General features: G+C 42.0%; 1 protein-coding gene and 2 long non-coding RNA genes across 18 annotated transcripts in view; 1 reads left to right on the top strand and 2 right to left on the bottom strand.

Moving 5' to 3' along the window:
• Positions 1-7,492, bottom strand: part of LOC118378956 (guanylate-binding protein 1-like) — a 28,795-nt gene extending 21,303 nt beyond the window's left edge. For 2 of the 5 annotated variants that reach the window (XR_008089560.1, XM_052492750.1), the window contains exons 1-5: positions 7,352-7,492; positions 4,045-4,192; positions 2,057-2,301; positions 1,594-1,696; positions 806-954 (exon numbers count right to left, since the gene is read on the bottom strand). Coding sequence is in view for 4 of the 5 variants with exons in the window: in XM_052492750.1 (XP_052348710.1) it covers positions 806-954; positions 1,594-1,696; positions 2,057-2,059 (255 nt within the window). In the remaining variant the exon portion in view is untranslated. Of the gene's footprint in view, positions 1-805; positions 955-1,593; positions 1,697-2,056; positions 2,302-4,044; positions 4,193-7,339 lie in introns of all 5 variants that reach the window. The other 3 variants (XM_052492752.1, XM_052492751.1, XM_052492753.1) reach the window with 3 other exon arrangements.
• LOC127914951 (uncharacterized) lies at positions 4,200-7,909 on the top strand. Of its 12 annotated transcripts, none has more exons than XR_008089568.1 (4): positions 4,200-5,327; positions 5,556-5,613; positions 5,671-5,728; positions 5,787-7,909. It is a non-coding gene; the product is annotated as an uncharacterized LOC127914951 (long non-coding RNA). The 12 variants fall into 12 exon arrangements; XR_008089561.1 differs by lacking the exon at positions 5,556-5,613 and having other exon boundaries at positions 4,200-5,095; positions 5,154-5,327; XR_008089565.1 differs by lacking the exon at positions 5,556-5,613 and having other exon boundaries at positions 4,200-5,095; positions 5,154-5,269.
• Positions 7,910-25,391: 17,482 nt separating this feature from the next.
• LOC127914862 (uncharacterized) lies at positions 25,392-26,131 on the bottom strand. Its single transcript, XR_008089355.1, has 3 exons — positions 26,077-26,131; positions 25,803-25,947; positions 25,392-25,578 (listed from the first exon to the last, which is right to left on the bottom strand). It is a non-coding gene; the product is annotated as an uncharacterized LOC127914862 (long non-coding RNA).
• Positions 26,132-26,546: the final 415 nt, after the last annotated feature.

The following is a 26,546-nucleotide window of genomic DNA, read 5'->3' on the forward strand; positions in this document are numbered from 1 at the left end:
CTGACATTAATACTACCTGTCTAAGGTCTGAGCTGCTACAGGGACATAGTTAACACTGACATTAATACTACCTGTCTAAGGTCTGAGCTGCTACAGGGCCATAGTTAACACTGACATTAATACTACCTGTCTAAGGTCTGAGCTGCTACAGGGACATAGTTAACACTGACATTAATACTACCTGTCTAAGGTCTGAGCTGCTACAGGGCCATAGTTAACACTGACATTAATACTACCTGTCTAAGGTCTGAGCTGCTACAGGGCCATAGTTAACACTGACATTAATACTACCTGTCTAAGGTCTGAGCTGCTACAGGAGCCATAGTTAACACTGACATTAATACTACCTGTCTAAGGTCTGAGCTGCTACAGGGCCATAGTTAACACTGTCATTAATACTACCTGTCTAAGGTCTGAGCTGCTACAGGGACATAGTTAACACTGTCATTAATACTACCTGTCTAAGGTAAACACATTTGTTTCTGCAATGTTGACAATCACATAACAACATGTGATGACCAAAAACATTTTTATTTTTTATTTTAGAATAGGGAACTATTTTCGAAAAGTGCAAGTGTGCCAATATATTTGGCAAGCAACTTGTAACTTGTAAATAATTATCTTGTAACATGTTAATTTTCCTGTTATAATGAATATAATTCGGCTGCAGTCAATGCGTTGTCATAATTTGTGGTCACTATTTGAACTGGTTCGCCAGTTAGCTAAGAAGATGGTGTGGTAAAGGTTTTTCTCTAGATATATGAAAGGGATAACAGAAAATATCTCCCTTTCCTTCATTCCATACCTTAAGTCTGGCCTCCAGCACTTGTTTATATTCCTGTTTGGTGATCTCTCGTTCTTTCTCAATCCTTTCCATCAGCTGTTGCTGAATCTGAATCTGCTCTTCTGCCGCTCTCCGAGCCTGTTCTGCTGCCTCCTTCTTCACCCTCTCCACTGTAGAGAGAGAGAGAGAGGGAGAGAGAGAGAGAGAGAGAGAGAGAGAGAGAGAGAGAGAGTCAATGTTATTACCAGGGGAAATTTGTCAATGGATCTCAGGCATTGTCAGGATTCAATCTAGCAACCTTTTGGTTACTGGCCCAACACTCTAACCACTAGACTACCTGTCGCCCCAGGGAGCGAGGATGACCCTGAAATGGCACTGATCGTGTATATGAAAGTATTGATGAGAATTGTTAATAAGCAAGTCCCATTGAAGAAAACACACTGGCATCAAACATATGGTTTCCATGGTCACCAGGTGTTTGATGCAATTCCACTTGCTCCGTTCCGACCATTATTATGAGCCGTTCTCCCTTTAAAAGCCTCTTGTTGATTTTCAGTTACACAACCCAAAACCTTTATTTTGACTTTTATTGTAGTACTTTTATTTAAGTATTTGAATGGTTATTTGATTTAAAAAAAAGGGAAACATGTATAATGCCTTAATATTTTTTTTGTTTTCCATTTCCTGCTCCCCCCAATTGATTTTTTGTTTTTAAATGTAAGTTAATTATTTGATTGTTAATAGTCTATGCCATTTGGAACTGATCACACAACTCAAATGGCAGAGTAATTATGATACAGACTTCCTACCTTCACTTTTGTGTTCTTCTTTGCTGAGAGTCTGGTCGACCAAGAGGATAGTGTTCCCCACTCTAGCCTTCTCATCCAGATAGTCTCTCAATAGTTCCTCACTCTGAAAACACACACACACACACACACACACACACACACACACACACACACAAATAACACCAGAGCAGCTATTAAAAGGACTAGAGCACCTAGGAGCAGTTACATGGTTATTGTATGAAACATGGACATGTGTTTAAATGCTAGTCCCCCCGTTGTCCCCATTCCCCCCCGTCCCCATCCCCCTGCCCCCCGTCCCCCCCGTCCCCATCCCCGTTCCCATCCCCCCCGTTCCCCCGTCCCCCTATCCCCCCTGTCCTCCCGTCCCCACCTCCCCGTCCCCACCTCCCCGTCCCCATTCCCCCCCCGTTCCCCCCGTCCCCATCCCCCGTCCCACCACGTCCCCCCCTGTCCTCATACATACCATAACTCCCCTGCCTCTCTCTGTTCTGTTTGCTTGGTTAGCTCCTGTAGGTTGTCATGGAAGTCTTTGTAACCCCCTGGGTGAATATAGGATCCATGACTCAAAGCCTCCTCCAGGGGCCCAAACACACGAGCGATGTCGTTCTTAATCCGACACACTGGGTCCTCCATCATCACTGTGGAAACTGCTGGGTCGGACTGGACATAACCGAGGGCGGTTGAATTGTGCAATCTTTGGTGAGTCGCCTTTTTAAATCGGAAAGAAAGCACATCTTATTGAACAGTTCTTGTCCCAATACTTTTAGATTATTTTATATATATATATATATATATATATATACTTATTATTAGTCATACTAAATTGGACACACTTTTAATATATTTAATGTATTTTCTTTGAATTTAAGTAGCTTATTGAATTTAAGTATGTTATTATTTGTTATTTTGATACCCTTAAATGGTACTTTACATCTTCAATATATGATTTAAACATTTAAATAAATATTGCTCCATATGAGAGAAACATTATCTGTATATTTCAATTTCCAAACATGGAATACAATAGAACAAATAAACAATAGAACACAAACAATAGAACAAATAAACAATAGAACAAATAAGCAATAGAACACATAAACAATAGAACAAATAAACAATAGAACACATAAACAATAGAACAAATAAACAATAGAACAAATAAACAATAGAACAAATAAACAATAGAACAAATAAACAATAGAACAAATAAACAATAGAACAAATAAACAATAGAACAAATAAACAATAGAACAAATAAACAATAGAACAAATAAACAATAGAACAAATAAACAATAGAACACATAAACAATAGAACAAATAAACAATAGAACAAATAAACAATAGAACACATAAACAATAGAACACATAAACAATAGAACACATAAACAATAGAACACATAAACAATAGAACAAATAAACAATAGAACAAATAAACAATAGAACACATAAACAATAGAACAAATAAACAATAGAACAAATAAACAATAGAACAAATAAACAATAGAACAAATAAACAATAGAACACATAAACAATAGAACACATAAACAATAGAACACATAAACAATAGAACACATAAACAATAGAACACATAAACAATAGAACACATAAACAATAGAACACATAAACAATAGAACAAATAAACAATAGAACACATAAACAATAGAACAAATAAACAATAGAACACATAAACAATAGAACACATAAACAATAGAACACACAAACAATAGAACACATAAACAATAGAACACACAAACAATATAACACATAAACAATAGAACACATAAACAATAGAACAAATAAACAATAGAACAAATAAACAATAGAACACATAAACAATAGAACAAATAAACAATAGAACAAATAAACAATAGAACAAATAAACAATAGAACAAATAAACAATAGAACAAATAAACAATAGAACACATAAACAATAGAACACATAAACAATAGAACACATAAACAATAGAACACATAAACAATAGAACACATAAACAATAGAACACATAAACAATAGAACACATAAACAATAGAACAAATAATAGAACAAATAAACAATAGAACAAATAAACAATAGAACAAATAAACAATAGAACACATTAAAAGTACAAATCATTTGTCCAGATGGTGTCCTGTCTAAGGGAGCGATCACAATTGTTATCCTCATGACATTCTTACTGCTTATCTTAAGAAGCTTCTTCAGTTATTTTTCGAATAAGAAGTGTTTTTGTGAATCCGGGCCCCAGGACTGCAACCTTGATTGCCTACTAAAAAGGGATTTAATATTCCCTGCTACTTTGTTTTAATGATCATTTTGGGGGGGTTACATGTTTGTTTTTTCAAACGCTCGAGGGAGGTCCAGGGTAAAAATATATTTAAACATATTTTCCTCAGGTGGACGGCCATCCAGTTGTCCCTCAATATAAATAACGTTCACTCCCAACGTCTCACCTCAATCAGATACACTGGTTCCCTCATCACTGTAGTCTGGAGATCCTTTATTTTCTCAGTCCTTGAAGAGTGGAGCGTCTCCTGTTTTTTGGCCGGACCGGACTGGAACCAGAACTCTCTAACACTTGGGTTCATTTTGAGCTGGTATCTTTGAAATGGTACAGCAGCCAATTAGCCAAATAATGATAAAAAATCATAATAACATTTCTTAAAGGACCGTGGGATATTTACCTCTCACCCGTATCAATTAAAACATGTGTTTTTCTCCCATGAGACCAGCCCATTATCCTGAAGATGCACCTTCAAGTTCCACCAAGTTTATTACCTGTAGCAACGTACATGCCCAACCCACCTCAGATTTTTAGCATTACCTGAATACTTGAATTTTAAAACTGTCTGGAATCCATTGACTTTCTGGAATTCAATTTAAATATTTATGGACTTTTACAAAGGAATTGACCATTGTAGGACAATTAAATATCCTAATAATATGTTCATATACACCCTTGAGTAAAAATATATTTTCTGTCACACCTGTAGTTCTGTCTTTGAGCTGTTCTAGTCTAATGATGTTCTGTATTATGTTTCATGTTCTGTGTTCTGTGTTCTGTGTGGAACCCCAGGAAGAGTAGCTGCTGCTTTTGCAACAGCTAACCGGGATCCAAATAAAATACCAAAATACCTGGCGCTCGAAGGCGCCAGGCTCGACAGCATTACATACTTCTGCCTTCCCCCCTGTCACGCGCATCAGCGATTATTGGACTCACCTGGACTCAATCATCTGTGTCATTACCTCGCCTATATCTGTCTGTTTCCCAGGTCTGTTCCTCCTGCTTTAGGAGTAATGTTTGTTTGTCTATATCTGTCTGTTCCCCAGGTCTGTTCCTCCTGCTTTAGGAGTAATGTTTGTTTGTCTATATCTGTCTGTTCCCCAGGTCTGTTCCCCCTGCTTTAGGAGTAATGTTTGTTTGTCTATATCTGTCTGTTCCCCAGGTCTGTTCCTCCTGCTTCAGGATTAATGTTTGTTTGTCTATATCTGTCTGTTCCCCAGGTCTGTTCCCCCTGCTTTAGGAGTAATGTTTGTTTGTCTATATCTGTCTGTTCCCCAGGTCTGTTCCTCCTGCTTTAGGAGTAATGTTTGTTTGTCTATATCTGTCTGTTCCCCAGGTCTGTTCCTCCTGCTTTAGGAGTAATGTTTGTTTGTCTATATCTGTCTGTTCCCCAGGTCTGTTCCTCCTGCTTTAGGAGTAATGTTTGTTTGTCTATATCTGTCTGTTCCCCAGGTCTGTTCCCCCTGCTTCAGGATTAATGCTTGTTTGTCTATATCTGTCTGTTCCCCAGGTCTGTTCCCCTGCTTCAGGATTAATGCTTGTTTGTCTATATCTGTCTGTTCCCCAGGTCTGTTCCCCTGCTTCAGGATTAATGCTTGTTTGTCTATATCTGTCTGTTCCCAGGTCTGTTCCTCCTGCTTTAGGAGTAATGTTTGTTTGTCTATATCTGTCTGTTCCCAGGTCTGATCCTCCTGCTTTAGGAGTAATGTGTGTTTGTCTATATCTGTCTGTTCCCCAGGTCTGTTCCCCTGCTTCAGGATTAATGTTTGTTTGTCTATATCTGTCTGTTCCCCAGGTCTGTTCCTCCTGCTTCAGGATTAATGTTTGTTTGTCTATATCTGTCTGTTCCCCAGGTCTGTTCCCCCTGCTTTAGGAGTAATGTTTGTTTGTCTATATCTGTCTGTTCCCCAGGTCTGTTCCTCCTGCTTTAGGAGTAATGTTTGTTTGTCTTTGCGTACCCAGTTCTGAAGCTGTCCTGTTTGATGTCTGTTCTTTATGTTCAACTCCCCGTACTTGCTTCTCGACTCCAACTTTCCATTTTACAAACACATTTGTGACAAGCGAGCACATCCATTTTCAAGCATTCATTGAATGTTTTGGAATGAGATATAGTTGGGCATTTGTTTAACTTATATTAGAAGCCAGCTACTCAATAAATGTTAATTATTTTACTGCATTATGCAGCTGTTACAATAATCCAAATTATATTTCTTAACTTTTATCATTTTTAAGAGCAATTAATTAGCTTTTAGAAGGATTATAAGTCACTACTTGTCTGTCACATTATATTTTATTAATTCATATGGGTGAACAATGGTGAACACCTGGCATATTCTAAAGTAGCCTAAGGCTAAATATTTAATTAACAAATGCCCCTCTTCAATTTTCATCAAAAATATTTGAACATTTTAAATTATAGCAAATATGATGTCCTCAAGCTTCCAATATGGAGTTGCACATCATCCTTCAGATTATCATCCTCTTGGATTACGGCCGAACTATTCAACTGGTCTAAGACGTCAGTTTAACGTCTGGTTTTTGATTTTTATATTTAATTGAGTTAACTAACTAATAACTAATGTGAATTCGACCTGAAATCAACCAAAAATGTGATCCACGTCAATTGATCGAAATTAAAAGTTATTATTATGAAATGTCAGTTTTCCAAATTGATTCAATGTCATCACATTGCTTGTTGTTGTTGTTGTTGTTGAAATAACGTTGAAACAACGTTGAATAAACCAGTATGTTCCCGGTTGGATGCCTATTTAAACTGTTAGTTTTTACTCTGTTTATTTTGAACCTGACGGACAACTAGGAAAAGCTAAAAGCAGGTTTATTCACCCAATGGGGTCCAACTGCTGAACAGACAAAAGACATGCTCCCACCAGCACCAGTAGTTATAGTCTCCTCCTTCTCTCTAAACGTTATACCTGTGTTGCTAGGCAGGAAGTTAAGTGATGTGGGTAATATGTTCCTTCCCACTTCCTGTGACCTGACCTCAGCCCCCATTTCATCACTAATCCACAGCTATCTACCCTTATCAGTGTGATTGCCTTTTCCCTTACTTAGTAACTCCCCTGGCTTTTATTGACCATTGACCCCAGTATATATATTCCTCATACATGTAACCTGTAACTTCTAATATAGCAAGTATTTCAAACTCAAACTAGAAACCAACATAGCCTTCCCAAGAGGCTAAAATATATTGATTAGGTTGAACGAAAGTCACTATAGTAATTTAAATGTATTTTCTATTTTTCTTTGCTCTCTGACAATTTTCAAAAAATGAAATCCTTTAAACATTTAATTTAATTGGTCTGGCATAAGATGTTCACCATTGAAAGACTCCCGTGTGGGGCCTTGAATGAGCAACAATTTCTTATAATACAATGGGACGGTACAGTGGTATAGTAATACAATGGACAGAGCTACCGATGTAGTCCTCCTGGAGATGGACTTACATGCAGAATTACCTTGAAGGAGTGGATGCTTTCGGGCAGGCAGGTTGCTTGCTGAATCGTTTGAGATGTTTCAGGCTCTTCTTGAATAGTGGTCTACAGCTCAACTCTTGCAGCTTTTATAGAACGCATATACAGTGAAAGTGAAAGTGTTTGATCATTTGATCAGGATTGAGGTGAATCATTAGCCTATAAACCAAACTGATAAGATTTTTTTTTTTTTCATAAGGACTTGATTATCCTCTATTTGGTTGTAGGAGGGCCTGCAAAAACAATACTTTTCCACAGGCCGCGATGGTGTCCTGGGTGGTAGCTGGCTGTCCACGTTCCCATTCCACCTGGTCGTGCTGCTGATCCAGTATCTGCTGTTCTGTCTGCGGCCATGGAACCCTGACCTGTTCACCGGACGTGCTACCTGTCCCAGACCTGCTGTGTTGACCCTCTCTCTGATACTGTCAATTGTTTGTATCTGCTTGTATCTGACTGCATTATGTGAGTTGACTGTGTGCTGAGACCTTAAGAAAGGATCTATTTGCCTAAGGAAGACAATAAAGGTAATCTAATCTAATCTAGTATCTGTTCCTGTACCTTTAAAACAGTGATTCATAGCACACACACCCTGAGTCTACATAGTTTACAGCAGGGCACACACACCCTGTATGCTCATCCACACTGGTTTTCTTATAGTCGCTTTATTTTCCCGGAATGCGGGCGGTCAAACTCTTAGAGCAAATATCGACAAGCACTAAGGACGGGTCCTATTCAACGATACCACAGGAAGCATCCCATGCTTGGACCCAGGGTCTGCTCTTACTTATTCCAAGGAATGTGATCGTCCCAAGGACACCCATGTGTAGACGGAAATACCTTAGTGTCCGCGATTAATGTCCTCTCAATTTTACACAAATGTTTTTTTTTATAGCAATTAGAATAAAAAATAAAATAAAATAAAATGAAAATAAATGTAAACACCGAATACATCTTTGCCGTGTCATGTTTGTCATTATTCTACGTGTTAAAATGGGACGTTCACAGAAAACATACAATCCGTTTGCTTACATAGCAAACAAATATTTAAGATAACTATTACATAAATGACATTTGTTGAAAGTATAAAAATATAAAAAAATAAATAATAAAAAAAACTACTTATTTAATGTATCAATTCCTATAACTATGTGCATTTGAACCAACATTTCCCCAAGCATACCCAGGATGTCTTGCACTATTTAGGGGCCCACTCAATTGCAGTCAAAAACAATTAACTGGTCAAGTATTTACACACAAATATCATTGAGAGAGAGAGAGAAAGAAAGGGATGTTGAGTGAGAGGCTGCACAGAGGCATGATGCTGAAACCACAGAGACCTGTGTTGTTCCTCCCAGTCAGAGTGGGGGCTTCTGAAGTCAAAAGGGTTTCCTCGCTGTGAAACCTGTCATCTGGAGAGAGAAAAGGGAGATGGTTTTTTATGTTTCAAGTCGAGAGCTGATAAATTAATGGTTTCAACATGGCAAAGACCGGACCAGTGTTGCATGTTTGTTATGGACACAAAGAGAAACACTTACTTGACTTGGGACTCTTGTGAAGTATCTCTTCTCTATGACCTACAATAAGAAGCACAAGTTTTCAGTGATTGAGGAGATATTAATGTGATTGAGAGATACTCATGAGATACTCATGTACAGATAATAACAGTACACTGTATTTTTTATTTTACCTTTATGTACCTTTATGTTTCAATGACAAAGTTTAGGAACAGTGGGTTAACTGCCTGTTCAGGGGCAGAACAACAGATTTTTACCTTGTCAGCTCGGGGATTTGAACATGAAACCTTTCGGTTACTAGTCCAAAGCTCTAACCACTAGGCTACCCTGAGCCACTAGGGAGCCAATAACTAAGCAAAAAAAATAAATAAATGACAGTCCATCATTACTTTCAGACATCAAGGTCAGTCAATCCGGAAAATGTCAAGAACGCAAAAAAACCATCAAGCGCTATGATGAAACTGGCTTTCATGAGAACCACCACAGGAAAGGAAGACCCAGAGGTTCTTCTTCTGCAGAGGATACGCTCATTCATTTGAGTTAATTGCACCTCAGATTACAGCCCAAATAAATGCTTCACATAGTTCAATTAACAGACACGTCTCAAAAGAGACCAAGAAACACGAGCGATTGACATTAGTCCGGTGGAAATCTTTCCTTTGGTCTCATGAGTCCTTTTCTTTGTGAGACGCATAGTAGTTGAAGAGATGATCACTGCATGTGTGGTTCCCACCGTGAAGCATGGAGGAGGAGGTGTGGAGGTTTGGGGGTGCTTTGTTGGTGACACTGTCTGTGATTTATTTAGAATTCAAGACATACTTAACCAGTATGCCTACGTGTCACATTCTGACCTTAGTTCCTTTGTTTTGTCTTTTGTTTTAGTATGGTCAGGGCGTGAGTTGGGTGGGTTGTCTATGTTAGTTTATCTATGATTTTCTATTTCTGTGTTTGGCCTGGTATGGTTCTCAATCAGAGGCAGCTGTCAATCGTTGTCCCTGATTGAGAACCATATTTAGGTAACCTGTTTTCCCATTGTGTTTTGTGGGTGGTTATTTTCTGTCTTTGTGTTACGTGTGTATGTCACCAGACAGGACTGTTTCGTTTCGTTCATTTTGTTATTTTTGTATTGATTCAGTGTTCAGTGCTTTCTTTGATTAAAATTATGAACACTTACCACGCTCCGCTTTGGTCCTCCTCTCTTTCTCCAGATGACATCCGTTACCCTACCGTTCTGCAGCGATACGCCATCCCATCTGTTTTACACTTAGTGGGGCTACCATTTTGTTTTTCAACAGGACAATGACCCAAAACACACCTCCAGGCTGTGTTGACCATGGAGAGTAATGGAGTGCTCCATCAGATGACCAGGTCTTCACAATCACCTGACCTCAACCCAATTGAGATGGTTTGGGATGAGTTGGGCCACAGAGTAAAGGAAAAGCAGCCAACAAGTGCTCAGGATATGAGGGAACTCCTTCAAGACTGTTGGAAAAGCATTCCATGTGAAGCTGGTTGAGAGAATGTCAAGAGTGTGCAAAGCTGTCAAAGGCAAAGGGTGGCTACTCATTTAAATGTGTATATCTGATAGTACAAAATTAAATAAGAAGAAAAACGTTTTTAAATAACCATAAATATCCATAATATGAAATAATAACATGACTACAGAGATACAGGATCATAAATAAAACAAATTCAGTGAAAATAATGATTAGAATAATATGAAGAAACAACAACAACAACCTAAGGAAAGGAAAGTTTGATCCAGCATTAACATGGAGAACAAAAACCTCATCCAAATCCTCTGCCCTTTCACACAATCTCCTCTATTACAGAGAGTAGGATACACAACTGAGACTCAACTCATTCACTCAATTAAACTCTGCTCCTCCACCGCACTTACTTAACTCAACCACCAGAGGGCAACACAACCACATTGCATTTCTATACTACCATACTTGTGGGAGTGTGTATAGTGGGTGCGTGCACCACTCACACAGGATGGCTAATCTTGAGTGTTTGAAGTGTACATGAGTGTTTGAAGTGTACATGACAGCACAGCATAGTCCTCAAAGGCTATATTTGTTCTATCAGAGTAGTGGCTAGTGACAGAGCCACCATAACACTGATTATTAGGAACATGGGGAGACATTTGTCTACATCCCAAATTGTATCCTTTTCCCAAAATAGGGATTCACTGTATTCTGGCAGTTGTAATGTTATGGAACGATATGGTTATAATGGAGTTGATAGTGACAACAAACCCCACATTCCATGTGACAACATTCTTATCAAAACAATTTGATATGTAAATAATCAAAAAAATATGAAGACATCATTAGATATACATAATGTTTTCTAAAAAAATCAAATTTAAAAAGTGTTATTTTAGCAAAATGACAGTTCATTTGCATATTTTGTAAAACTAAAATATAAAATGTTCCCTTAAATAAAGTAAATAAATAAATAAAGTACAGCTGTTTTTTCCAAAGTACAATCCACATGGGTACTAAAAAGCTGATTTACCATCATTTGATTATAGTACCAATTGGATTTAAGAATTTTAAATCTAACTGCCTGTAGCTCAGACCTGAAGCAAGGATATGTATATTATTGATACCATTTGAAAGGAAACATTTTTGAAGTTTGTGGAAATGTGAAATTAATCTAATAGAATATAACACATTAGATCTGGTAAAAGAGAATACAAACAAAAAACACGTTTTCAAATTATAATTTCTTTCATCATTTTTGAAAAGCAAGAAAGGCCATAAAACAACATTAGTATTGCATTGCACAGTTTAGATTTTCGCCACCAGATGGCAGCAGTATGTGTGCAACGTTTCAGACTGATGCAGTGAAAGCATGACATTATTGCACAAAATGTTGAATCAAAAAAGTCTTGCCAAATGGGCCGAATTGGTCAATTAATACATTTTCAGGAACACGTAAGTATAGAGAACATACAAAAATGATAAGCTAATAAAAATAACAAAATAATTGTTTACAGACTACAAGGAATGTCAACATGTCCTTTCTCACCTGGAAAAAAGGAACATGTGAGAATGCTGTTAATTCACTACAGCTCAGTGTTCAACAACATAGTTCCTTCAAAGCTCATCACTAAGTTAAGGGTACTGGGACTAAACCCCTCCCTCTCCATCTTGGATCCTGGACTTCCTGATGGGCCCCCCAGGTGGTAAGGCTACTGGGACTAAACCCTCCCTCTCCATCTTGGATCCTGGACTTATTGATGGGCCCCCCAGGTGGTAAGGGTACTGGGACTAAACCCCTCCCTCTCCATCTTGGATCCTGGACTTCCTGATGGTCCGCCCCCAGGTGGTAAGGGTACTGGGACTAAACCCTCCCTCTCCATCTTGGATCCTGGACTTCCTGACGGTCCGTCCCCAGGTGGTAAGGGTACTGGGACTAAACCCCTCCCTCTCCATCTTGGATCCTGGACTTCCTGACGGTCCGCCCCCAGGTGGTAAGGGTACTGGGACTAAACCCCTCCCTCTCCATCTTGGATCCTGGACTTCCTGACGGGCCGCCCCCAGGTGGTAAGGGTACTGGGACTAAACCCCTCCCTCTCCATCTTGGATCCTGGACTTCCTGATGGGCCGTCCCCAGGTGGTAAGGGTACTGGGACTAAACCCCTCCCTCTCCATCTTGGATCCTGGACTTCCTGATGGGCCGTCCCCAGGTGGTAAGGGTACTGGGACTAAACCCCTCCCTCTCCATCTTGGATCCTGGACTTCCTGATGGGCCGCCCCCAGGTGGTAAGGGTACTGGGACTAAACCCCTCCCTCTCCATCTTGGATTCTGGACTTCCTGACGGTCCGCCCCCAGGTGGTAAGGGTAGGTAACAACACAACCGCCATGCTGATCCTCAACACGTTTAATAAAACAGGCATCAAGTTATTATAATGCCATTATACAATTATTCTCAACATTGATCTGCTCTGACCAATCAGAAATTGGATACAACCTTCATTTCGTTTGTCACTTTATATAAATGTTATCAACCATCTTCACATATTTCCTCAGGACATTTTGAGATGAAAACATAATAACACAATGCAGATATGTGATGATACAACTGTCACATCATCATCATCACATCATCATCATCACATCATCATCATCACATCATCATCATTTATTTTAAACACATTTTTGATCAAATGTAGAGATGCCCATCATATAAAATGTTCTGTATGCTGATCAAATGATAAATGTAGGTATAATTATCACCGGCTTTGTTGGCTACATCTCAGAATTTATGCATTGACAAATTGTCAACCACAGTCTACTAATCTTGTCATTGGCCAGTCAAAGACGATCCGCTTGTCATCGGCCAGTCCAAGGTGATCCGCTTGTCATCGGCCAGTTAAAGGTGATCCGCTTGTCATTGGCCAGTCAAAGACGATCCGCTTGTCATCGGCCAGTCCAAGGTGATCCGCTTGTCATTGGCCAGTCCAAGGTGATCCGCTTGTCATTGGCCAGTCCAAGGTGATCCGCTTGTCATTGGCCAGTCAAAGGTGATCCGCTTGTCATTGGCCAGTCAAAGACGATCCGCTTGTCATCGGCCAGTCCAAGGTGATCCGCTTGTCATTGGCCAGTCCAAGGTGATCCGCTTGTCATTGGCCAGTCAAAGACGATCCGCTTGTCATTGGCCAGTCAAAGATGATCCGCTTGTCATTGGCCAGTCAAAGACAATCCGCTTGTCATTCCAAGGTGATCCCTTGTCATTGGCAAGGTGATCCGCTTGTCATTGGCCAGTCCATGTCAGGTGATCCGCTTGTCATTGGCCAGTCAAAGACGATCCGCTTGTCATTGGCCAGTCAAAGACGATCCGCTTGGTCCCACAACCTTTTACATTTCCGGCCGACCTCTGGTTTCTCCTGTAGGATTTCACTGGGGTCGTCTCTACAGCATCTCACTGATCTTAGCCGTTCTTATACATTTGTTGAATACAAATATACTAAATATATCTTATTTAAATAAATAGCATTTGGCCGAAAGTGACCTTTCCAACAATCTGGTTATATTTCTATAAATCGGTTTCATTTTCAAGATCTCTGAACATTGTAACTGACAAGACATCACCTACTCAGAAGCTGCTGATTTTGTCATTGGCCAGTATAAGGCGATCCGCTTGGGCCTGCAACTTTGCACGATACTGTCCGATCTCTGAATCCTCCTGTAGGATGTTATCAGTGTCGTCTCTGTGTAGCAGATCCAGCATTTCACTGCACACAATCTTGGCTGACTGCTTCAGGATGAAGTAACAGATCATCATGGGCACCTGGTCAGCCAGTCTTTGCACCACAATCTGCGAGAGAGGTGAGGTGGGATGGAGAGTGAGGGCTAGAAGTGATGAGATGGCCACAAGGCAACCAAAAGATTACCAAATGACAACAAAGGCTCAGCAAGGTGAACATATAGACGTCAGAGTTTGATTGGTCTGCAAAATGCAATATACCATAATGCTACCCTGCCACAACAATGTATGTTGGAAACAATTGTCTTAAAGTATTAATTAGAGATCTGATCATCCCATTGATGATGTCATGGGTTCATTGTACAGGCTGGAGCAGAGCTATATAATATACACTACCATTCAAAAGATTGGGGCCACTTAGAAATGTCCTTGTTTTTTGACTTTTTTTTTGTCCATTAAAATAACATCAAGTTGATCAGAAAAATACAGTGTAGACAATGTTAATGTTGTAAATGACTATTGTAGCTGAAAATATCTACAGAGGCGTACAGAGGCCCATTATCAGCAACCATCACTCCTGGATTCCAATGGCACGTTCTGTTAGCTAATCAAAGTTTATAATTTTAACAGGCTGATTGATCATTAGAAAACCCTTTTGCAACGATATTAGCACAGCTGAAAACTGTTGTCCTGATTAAAGAAGCAATAAAACCGGCCTTCTTTAGACTAGTTGAGTATCTGGAGCATCAACATTTGTGGGTTTGATTCCACAAATTTGTGGAAGGCCCTGATGAGAAAGTGTGTGAGTTTGTCGATAAGCAAGCTACATAACATGCCAGTTTTATGTTAATTGCACGTTTAGTTAATTAGATTTTATTTCTGGAACATTCTATACATACTCAGTAGATGTGTTGCATTGTACCTCATAGTATGCCTTGAGCAGCCCAGGGTACTTGCTCCTGGTGTCTTGATCTGAGCCTTCTGCTGTTCCCTCCTTTCGACTCTGTTTGTTGAAGATTCCATCCTGTGTGTAGACCTGCATCTCCATCTCAAACTGCTCCACGATCCTCTCCTTCACTATGGTTGACTGCTTTTCCTGGATTGTTTCAATGTTTTTCTGAGTTCAAACAAAGATGAAGATTCCATGAAGACATAAAGAATCTTGGATGCAGGGAGGCAGTGAAATATTGTTACTCTTTCAGAACAAAGTTCAGTTCGACATGATCTAAGTGTCTGTTGACCAGTTCAAGCTACAATCCAACATGGGACAACATGTCAATTGTAATTCTCCATAAACATATATTGTGATTTTTAAGTGCTGCTTTGCCTCAAGTTTCTCTCTCTTCTTGCTAGTGCCACTAACTAAGAATTTAATTTCAGCCTAAAATCACAACGTAGAGAATTGTACAGTGCCTTGCGAAAGTATTCGGCCCCCTTGAACTTTGCGAATTTTTGACACATTTCAGGCTTCAAACATAAAGATATAAAACTGTATTTTTTTTGTGAAGAATCAACAACAAGTGGGACACATGGGTGAAAAGAGCTTCCGCAGTCTGTAGGGCCGTAGGGAGACCGGGGCAATGGGATAAGACGGCAGGACTTAGAGAACCGATCCACAATGACCAGGCTCGTTGTGTTACCCTGAGAGGGGGGAAGGTCAGTAAAAAAATCCACCGATAGATGGGTCCACGGCCGTTGTGGAACGGGAAGAGGTTGTAATTTACCTTGTGGCAGGTGTCTAGGAGCCTTACTCTGGGCGCACACCGAACAGGAGGAGACATAGAATCGCACATCCCTCACCAAAGTGGGCCACCAGTACTTCCTCTGAAGACCTCACACTGTCCTAAAAATACCTGGGTGACCCGACGAGGGTAGACAATGAGCCCATCGAATCAATTGATCACGAACAGCGAGCGGCACGTACCTACGACCCTCCGAACACTGTGGAGGCGCAGGTTCCTCCCTTAGCGCCCGCTCGATGTCCGCGTCCACATCCCATACTACTGGTGCCACCAGCTTAGCTGCCGGAATGATGGGAGTAGGATCGATGGACCTGTCCTCAGTGTCATAGAGTCTTGACAGCGCTTCGGCCTTAGTGTTGAGGGAACCTGGTCTATATGAGACAGTGAAACGAAATCTGGTGAAATACATGGCCCACCTTGCCTGACGACGATTCAGTCTCCTAGCTGATCGGATATACTCCAGGTTACGGTGGTCAGTCCAGATAAGGAAAGGGTGCTTAGCCCCCTCAAGCCAGTGTTTCCACACCTTCAGGGCCTTAACCATAGCCAACAACTCCCTATCCCCCACATCATAATTCCACTCCGCTGGCCCGAGTTTCTTCGAAAAAAAGGCACAGGGGCGGAGCTTCGGTGGCGCACCCGAACGCTGTGAGAGCACCGCTCCAACCCCAGCCTCGGATGCGTCCACCTCTACTATAAACGCCAAAGAAGGGTCCGGATGCGCCAACACCGGCGCCTCAGTGAACATCGCCTTTAACCTACGAAAAGCTCCGTCCGCCTCTGCTGACCACTGCAAACACAGATTAATTCCTCCAGCACCGACCAGACGTGTGCCCTCTCCGGCCACAACTGGTACAGGAAGAGCTTCCTCCTCCGATCTCCCTAGACGCGGTCCTTCCTAGCTCCATCGGGATGGGAGCAGGAGGGTCAGGAGGTAGAACTGACAGGACCCTTTCAGAACGTCCGCGAGCAGCTAGCAGATGGTCCAACCGGATCGACAGGTCTATCAGTCCATCCAGGCTAAGTGTAGTGTCCCGACAGGCCAGCTCCCTGTGGACGTCCTCTCTCAGGCTACACCTGTAATGGTCTATCAGGGCCCTGTCGTTCCGGCCAAGGTCCGGAACTCCAGCGCGAAGTCCTGCGCGCTCCTCGTCCCCTGTCTGAGATGGAACAATCTCTCATCCGCCGTTCGACCCTCTGGAGGGTGATCGAACACGGCCCTGAAACGGCGGGTGAATTCCGGGTAATTGCCCTTCGCTGAGTCGGGCCCGTTCCAGACCGCATTAGCCCACTCCAGGGCTCTACCGGTAAGGCAGGTGATGAGGACACACACGCTCTGAGGGAGCCGGCCGAACGGTAGCCAGGTGGTGTAGTTGAAGCAGGAATCCCTGGCACCCCGTCACTGCTCCATCGTACTCCCTCGGAGGCGTAATGCGCAGAGCGCTGGGACCGGATCCAGATGGGGGAGATAGTAGAGTTGCTGGTGGGAGGGTCGGTGGGGTAGTAGGGAGACCATTCCTCTCCCAATGATCCATCCTCTCCATCATTTGATCCATCGCTGATCCTAGGCGATGGAGGATGGACGTGTGATGAAGGACTCTCTCCTCCATCGTGGGAAGAGGAGTGGTCGCTGCTCCTGCTGACTCCATATCGTGGTGCGGGCTTCTGTTACGATAAATGAGTGAGGAGGTGTGGAGTCAGGCGCAGAGAGCAAAAGATGTGGGAAAAAACACGCTTTAATGTCCAGGAAAAATAACATGAACAAAAGTAGGAAAACAAATGATCAGAAATATAAACGGACGGCGCAAACCCAAAAATGCAAACATGTCTCTTTTATCATCTCTTTACCAAATACATTTGTCTCTTTTAACATCTCTTTACCAATACATTTGTCTCCTGTTAGTCCACTAGGGGCATTATTTCATTTTTGGATAAAAACACGTGCCCGTTTTAAGCGCAATATTTTGTCACGAAAAGATGCTCGACTATGCTTGGAATTGATAGTTTTGGAAACAAGACGTTTCCAGAACTGCAAAGATTTTCACTGTGAGTGCCATAGAACTAAAGCTACAGGCAAAACCAAGATGTTTGAGCGACCAGGAAATTAACAGGATTTTTGAGGGTACGTTTTCCATGATCGCCTTATATGGCTGTGAATGCGACAGGAATGAACGGACACTTTCTAGCGTTTCCCCAAGGTGTCTGCAGCATTGTGACGTATTTGTAGGCATATCATTGGAAGATTGACCATAAGAGACTACATTTACCAGGGGTCCCGCACGTTGTCTGTGTGGAAATTGGTGCGCAAAAGTCACCTACCAGTATTTTTCCATCCGAATCAGAGAAGAATGCAGGCTTCTATGACAAAACACCTTGAGGATTGATCCAAACAACGTTTTCCATGTTTCAGTCGATATTATGGAGTTAATTCGGAAAAAAGTTTGATGTGTAGGTGACTGAATTTTCGGTTAGTTTCGGTAGCCAAATGCATAGTAACAAAACGGAACGTTGTGTCCTACACAAGATTCTTTCAGGAAAAACTGGACATCTGCTATGTAACTGAGAGTCTCCTAATCGACACATCTGAAGTTCTTCAAAGGTAAATTATTTTATTTGATCCCTTTGCTGGTTTTTGTGAATATGTTGCGTGCTAAATGCTAACGCTAAATGCTAAGCTAGCTATCACCACTCTTACACAAATTATTGATTTTCTCTGGTTCTAAAGCATATTTTGAAAATCTGAGACGACAGGATTGTTAAGAAAAGGATAAGCTTGAGAGCAGGCATATTTATTTCATTTCATTTGCAATTTTTAGAAATCGCTAATGTTGCGTTATGGTAATGAGCTTGAGGCTGTAGTCACGATCCCGCATGCGGGATGGGGCGGACTAATTAACAACTCTTTACCAAATACATTTGTCTCTGAACATCTCTTTACCAATACATTTGTCTCTGAACATCTCTTTACCAAATACATTTGTCTCTGAACATCTCTTTACCAAATAAATTTGTCTCTTATAACATCTCTTTACCAATACATTTGTCTCTGAACATCTCTTTACCAAATACATTTGTCTCTTATAACAACTCTTTACCAAATACATTTGTTTTGGTTTTTCAGACATGGTGCAAAAGCAATTTGATCATTTGTCCAGAGAGAGCTTTAAGAATTATCCTTATCTTCATCTGGTCTCAAAGGTAATGACAATTGTAAACTGTTAAGCGCTCTGACATGATAATCATACAATTCTCTACGTTGTGATTTTAGGCTGAAATTTAATCTTAGTTAGTGGCACTAGCAAGAAGAGAGAGAAACTTGAGGCAAAGCAGCACTTAAGAATCACAATATATGTTTATGGAGAATTACAATTGACATGTTTTCCCATGTTGGATTGTAGCTTGAACTGGTCAACAGACACTTAGATCATGTCGAACTGAACTGTATTCTGAAACAGTAACAATATTTCACTGCCTCCCTGCATCCAAGATTCTTTATGTCTTCATGGAATCTTCATCTTTGTTTGAACTCAGAAAAACATTGAAACAATCCAGGAAAAGCAGTCAACCATAGTGAAGGAGAGGATCGTGGAGCAGTTTGAGATGGAGATGCAGGTCTACACACAGGATGGAATCTTCAACAAAGTTATGCTGGAGGCGGACACACATTTTCTAGAGGAGGGGGAAATAGCAGAAGACAAAGAGCAAGACACCAGGAGCAAGTACCCTGGGCTGCTCAAGGCATACTATGAGGTACAATGCAACACATCTACTGTGCAGTATGTATAGAATGTTCCAGAAATAAAATCTAATTTACTAAACCTGCAGCTAACATAAAACTGGCATGTTATGTAGCTTGCTTATCGACAAACTCACACACTCAACTAGTCTAAAGAAGGCCGGTTTTATTGCTTCTTTAATCAGGACAACAGTTTTCAGCTGTGCTAAGATAATTGCAAAAGGGTTTTCTAATGATCAATTATCCTTTTAAAATGATAAACTTTGATTAGCTAACAGAACGTGCCATTGGAACACAGGAGTGATGGTTGCTGATAATGGGCCTCTGTAGATATTTCCAGCTACAATAGTCATTTACAACATTAACAATGTCTACACTGTGTTTCTGATCAACTTGATGTTATTTTAATGGACAAAAAATGTCAAAAACAAGGACATTTCTAAGTGGCCCCAATCTTTTGAATGGTAGTTTACATTATATAGCTCTGCTCCAGCCTGTACAATGAACCCATGACATCATCAATGGGATGATCAGATCTCTAATTAATACTTTAAGACAATTGTTTCAAACATACATTGTTGTGGCAGAGTTGCATTATGGTATATTGCATTTTGCAGACCAATCAAACTCTGAGGTCTATATGTTCACCTTGCTGAGTCTTTGTTGTCATTTGGTAATCTTTTGGTTGCCTTGTGGCCATCTCATCACTTCTAGCCCTCACTCTCCATCCCACCTCACCTCTCTCGCAGATTGTGGTGCAAAGACTGGCTGACCAGGTGCCCATGATGATCTGTTACTTCATCCTGAAGCAGTCAGCCAAGATTGTGTGCAGTGAAATGCTGGATCTGCTACACAGAGACGACACTGATAACATCCTACAGGAGGATTCAGAGATCGGACAGTATCGTGCAAAGTTGCAGGCCCAAGCGGATCGCCTTATACTGGCCAATGACAAAATCAGCAGCTTCTGAGTAGGTGATGTCTTGTCAGTTACAATGTTCAGAGATCTTGAAAATGAAACCGATTTATAGAAATATAACCAGATTGTTGGAAAGGTCACTTTCGGCTAAAAGCTATTTATTTAAATAAGATATATTTTGTATATTTGTATTCAACAAATGTGTAAGAACGGCTAAGATCAGTGAGATGCTGTAGAGACGACCCCAGTGAAATCCTACAGGAGAAACCAGAGGTCGGCCGGAAATGTAAAAGGTTGTGGGACCAAGCGGATCGTCTTTGACTGGCCAATGACAAGCGGATCACCTTGGACTGGCCAATGACAAGCGGATCGTCTTTGACTGGCCAATGACAGCGGATCACCTTGACTGGCCAATGACAAGCGGATCACCTTTGACTGGCCAATGACAAGCGGATCACCTTTGACTGGCCGATGACAAGCGGATCACCTTGGACTGGCCAATGACAAGCGGATCACCTTTGACTGGCCAATGACAAGCGGATCACCTTTGACTGGCCAATGACAAGCGGATCACCTTTGACTGGCCAATGACAAGCGGATCACCTTTGACTGGCCAATGACAAGCGGATCACCTTTGACTGGCCAATGACAAGCGGATCACCTTTGACTGGCCAATGACAAGCGGATCACCTTGGACTGGCCGATGACAAGCGGATCACCTTGGACTGGCCAATGACAAGCGGATCACCTTGGACTGGCCAATGACAAGCGGATCACCTTGGACTGGCCGATGACAAGCGGATCACCTCGGACTGGCCAATGACAAGCGGATCACCTTGGACTGGCCAATGACAAGCGGATCACCTTGGACTGGCCAATGACAAGCGGATCACCTCGGACTGGCCAATGACAAGCGGATCACCTTGGACTGGCCAATGACAAGTGGATCGTCTTTGACTGGCCAATGACAAGATTAGTAGACTGTGGTTGACAATTTGTCTTTGCAGAAATTCTGAGATGTAGTCAACAAAGCCGGTGATAATTAAACCTACATTTATCATTTGATCAGCATACAGGACACTCTATATGTTGGGCATCTCTACATTTGATTAAAAATGTGTTTAAAATAAAATTATGTGACAGTTGTATCATCACATATCTGCATTGTGTTATTATATTTTCATCTCAAAATTTACTGAGGAAGATGGTTGATAATATTATTTAAAGTGACAATCAAAATGAATGTTGTATCCAATTTTTGATTGGTCAGAGCAGATCAATGTTGAGTATAATTGTATAATGGCATTATAATAACTTGATGCCTGTTTTTTTTAAAACCGTGTTGAGGATCAGCGTGGTGGATGTGTTGTTACCTACCCTTACCACCTGGGGGCGGACCGTCAGGAAGTCCAGGATCCAAGATGGAGAGGGAGGGGTTTAGTCCCAGTACCCTTACCACCTGGGGGCGGACCGTCAGGAAGTCCAGGATCCAAGATGGAGAGGGAGGGGTTTAGTCCCAGTACCCTTACCACCTGGGGGCGGACCGTCAGGAAGTCCAGGATCCAAGATGGAGGGAGGGAGGGGTTGGGGGAGGCCCATCAGGAAGTCCCAGTACCCTTACCACCTGGGGCGGACCGTCAGGAAGTCCAGGATCCAAGATGGAGAGGGAGGGGTTTAGTCCCAGTACCCTTACCACCTGGGGGCGGACCGTCCAGGGGTTTAGAAGTCCAGGATCCAAGATGGAGAGGGAGGGGTTTAGTCCCAGTACCCTTACCACCTGGGGGCGGACCGTCAGGAAGTCCAGGATCCAAGATGGAGAGGGAGGGGTTTAGTCCCAGTACCCTTACCACCTGGGGGCGGACCGTCAGGAAGTCCAGGATCCAAGATGGAGAGGGAGGGGTTTAGTCCCAGTACCCTTACCACCTGGGGGAGGCCCATCAGGAAGTCCAGAATCCAAGATGGAGAGGGAGGGGTTTAGTCCCAGTACCCTTACCACCTGGGGGCGGCCCGTCAGGAAGTCCAGGATCCAAGATGGAGAGGGAGGGGTTTAGTCCCAGTACCCTTACCACCTGGGGGCGGACCGTCAGGAAGTCCAGAATCCAAGATGGAGAGGGAGGGGTTTAGTCCCAGTACCCTTACCACCTGGGGGCGGACCGTCAGGAAGTCCAGAATCCAAGATGGAGAGGGAGGGGTTTAGTCCCAGTACCCTTACCACCTGGGGGCGGGCCATCAGGAAGTCCAGGATCCAAGATGGAGAGGGAGGGGTTTAGTCCCAGTACCCTTACCACCTGGGGGGGACCATCAGGAAGTCCCCAAGATGGAGAGGAGGGTTTAGTCCCAGAATACCACCAAGATGGAGATGGAGAGGGAGGGGTTTAGTCCCAGTACCCTTACCACCTAGGGACGGCCCATCAGGAAGTCCAGGATCCAAGATGGAGAGGGAGGGGTTTAGTCCCAGTACCCTTACCACCTGGGGACGGCCCGTCAGGAAGTCCAGGGTCCAAGATGGAGAGGGAGGGGTTTAGTCCCAGTACCCTTACCACCTGGGGACGGCCCATCAGGAAGTCCAGGATCCAAGAGAGGGAGGGGAGACCTGGGGGAGGCCCATCAGGGTTCCAAGATGGAGAGGGAGTCCCAGTACCCTTACCACCTGGGGAGGCCCATCAGGAAGTCCAGGATCCAAGATGGAGAGGGAGGGGTTTAGTCCCAGTACCCCCTTCAGGAACCACCAAGATGGGAGGGAGGCCCACCACCTGGGGAGGCCCATCAGGAAGTCCAGAATCCAAGATGGGAGGGAGGGGGGTTTGCTAAGTCACTTAAATGTGGGGATGCCCATGGAAGTCCAGAATCCAAGATGGAGAGGGAGGGGTTTAGTCCCAGTACCCTTACCACCTACCCATTACCACCAAGATGGAGGGGAGGCCCACCTCAGCCCATCAGGAAGTCCAGGATCCAAGATGGAGAGGGAGGGGTTTAGTCCCAGTACCCTTACCACCTGGGGGAGGCCCATCAGGAAGTCCAGGATCCAAGATGGAGAGGGAGGGGTTTAGTCCCAGTACCCTTACCACCTGGGGGAGGCCCATCAGGAAGTCCAGGATCCAAGATGGAGAGGGAGGGGTTTAGTCCCAGTACCCTTACCACCTGGGGGAGGCCCATCAGGAAGTCCAGAATCCAAGATGGAGAGGGAGGGGTTTAGTCCCAGTACCCTTACCACCTGGGGGAGGCCCATCAGGAAGTCCAGGTTCCAAGATGGAGAGGGAGGGGTTTAGTCCCAGTACCCTTACCACCTGGGGGAGGCCCATCAGGAAGTCCAGGTTCCAAGATGGAGAGGGAGGGGTTTAGTCCCAGTACCCTTACCACCTGGGGGAGGCCCATCAGGAAGTCCAGGTTCCAAGATGGAGAGGGAGGGGTTTAGTCCCAGAGTCCTTAACTTAATAATGAGCTTTGTGTCACTATGGTGTTGAACGCTGTAGTCAATGAACAGCATTCTCACATAGGTGTTCCTTTTTTCCAGGTGGGAAACGGCATGTATGATGTTCCTTGTAGTCTGTAAACAATATTTTTTTTATTACCACATCATTTTTGTATGTTCTCTATACATACATACTTGAACATTTGCACACATACTGCTGCCATCTGGTGGTGCAAATCTAAATTGCGCCTAGACTCATATCATGTTATGGCCTTTCTGAGATGATGAAAAAAAGTATAATTCGAAAAAATTGTTTTTTGTTTGTATTATCTTTTACCAGATCTAATGTGTTATATTCTATTACATTAATTTCACATTTCCACAAACTTCAAAAATGTTTCCTTTCAAATGGTATCAATAATATGCATATCCTTGAAGGTCCAAGCTACAGGCAGTTAGATTTAAACTTAAATCTAAATGGTACTACAATCAAATGATAGTAAATCAGCTTTTTAGTACCCATGTGGATTGTACTTTGGAAAAAAGCTGTACTTTAATTTAAGGAAACATTTTATATTTTAGTTTTACAGAACATGCAAATTTAACTGTCATTTTGCTGCAAAAAACACTTTTTTAACTTGATTTTTTTTAGGTAACATTATTTACATATCATGATGTTGTGATAAGAATGTTGTCACATGGAATGTGGGGTTTGTTGTCACTATCAGCTCCATTATAACCATATCGTTCCGGAACATTGCCACGGCCAGTATATAATGAATCCCTGTATAGGAAAAAGGATGCCATTTGGGAAGCAGATAAACGTCTCCCCGTGTTCCTAATAATCAGTGTTATGGTGGCTCTGTCACTAGCCAGCCACTCTGATAGAACAAATATAGCCTTTGAGGACAAAGGTACACTTCAAACACTCATGTACACTTCAAACACTCAAGATTAGCCATCCTGTGTGAGTGGTGCACGCACCCACTATACACACTCCCACAAGTATGGTAGTATAGAAATGCAATGTGGTTGTGTTGCCCTCTGGTGGTTGAGTTAAGTAAGTGCGGTGGAGGAGCAGAGTTTAATTGAGTGAATGAGTTGAGTCTCAGTTGTGTATCCTACTCTCTGTAATAGAGGAGATTGTGTGAAAGGGCAGAGGATTTGGATGAGGTTTGTTCTCCATGTTAATGCTGGATCAAACTTTCCTTTCCGTAGGTTGTTGTTGTTGTTTCTTCATATTATTCTAATCATTATTTTCACTGAATTTGTTTTATTTATGATCCTGTATCTCTGTAGTCATGTTATTATTTAATATTATGGATATTTACGATTCTTTTTTTTTTTTCTTATTTAATTTTGTACTATCAGATATTGGCCTAATATTAAAACAAATGAATATACAAGTTTAAAGGAGAACACTTCATTTTCATGTTAATGTCACATCATTTTTTTTTATAAGTATTTCTCCCTTCACACCTTCTTGCATTCAGAGTCATCCTCCAACGTCACCGCCACTTCCATCAAAACGCCAGAACCCTGGTTGTTGTTCGAGTTAGTCTTGCCCCAACCACCTACGGAGCATTTGGGGGATGCTGGGAGATGTTCATCCTCCTTTGGGAGTCCAATGACCTTCACATACTCGGTTAGACGAGCTGTGGTCCTTAACTATAAGAGGAAATAAAATAAAATAAAATTAGATACAATTATTATATTCTATTTGTATAATTCAGAATAAACCTTGAATAAAAATCTAAAAATATTAATGTCAGTGAAGATAATCAGTATCAATTGAGTGCATTTCTTATAAGGCCCTGCATTCAATTAAAGTTCATACGAAATAAGTACTATATACTGTAGAAAAGAGACATTAGAGGTGTCTTGAAGATTACCTTCAGTAGCATGACGTCATAACTGATCTGCGTTGCATTCTCATGTAATGGATGCCGATGGTAATGGGACACCTGAATCTTCTGACAACTCTTCTTCCACTTCTTTAAGTCGTCGGCTCCAAGCACCACCGTTAAAGGATAAGCACTAACAGAGCATCAAAACGGGTCGCAAGACATAGAATGAAATAGAAGAATTCCTCAAGAGGCCTAACAAGATGCAATAAAACAAACTGCATCTGGATTCATTTGTTGTCTACGTCAAAGAAAAACTCACTTCCTTAAGCAGTGTGCTGAAGTCAGGACAAAGTCCTCCCGGATGAGCAGGTGAGATGGAGTGGAAATATCACACATTTTAAGTAGGTTGTAAGTGGCCTCAGTTGATTCATAGCAAAAAGCACATTTTAAAACAAAGTACATCATCCATATGTCTCTTTAGAATGTCACTCATATCATTCAAGTCCCTGTCAGGACCTCAACAGGAACAACAACATTATAAATACCAAACTGTAGTTGGGTCAATATGTATAGGGCTTTTCATTCGGGGGCGATGAAACAACAGAGCCCCATTTAATGAAGGGAAGTGAAGTGGGCAGAGGGGCACAATAGGAGCTAAGATGCTAATATGTGTGTAAACTGTACATAGTTCTGTGAGTGTCACTGAGTAGGCTAATACCCATTTCATCAATCTCTAGTTTACACTGTACAGTCCAATCGGTATGTTTAATATGCACTATAGGCTGTGTA

This window comes from Oncorhynchus keta, chromosome 34, assembly GCF_023373465.1.
Source record: "Oncorhynchus keta strain PuntledgeMale-10-30-2019 chromosome 34, Oket_V2, whole genome shotgun sequence".
In the NCBI taxonomy this organism is placed as follows: Eukaryota; Metazoa; Chordata; class Actinopteri; order Salmoniformes; family Salmonidae; genus Oncorhynchus; species Oncorhynchus keta.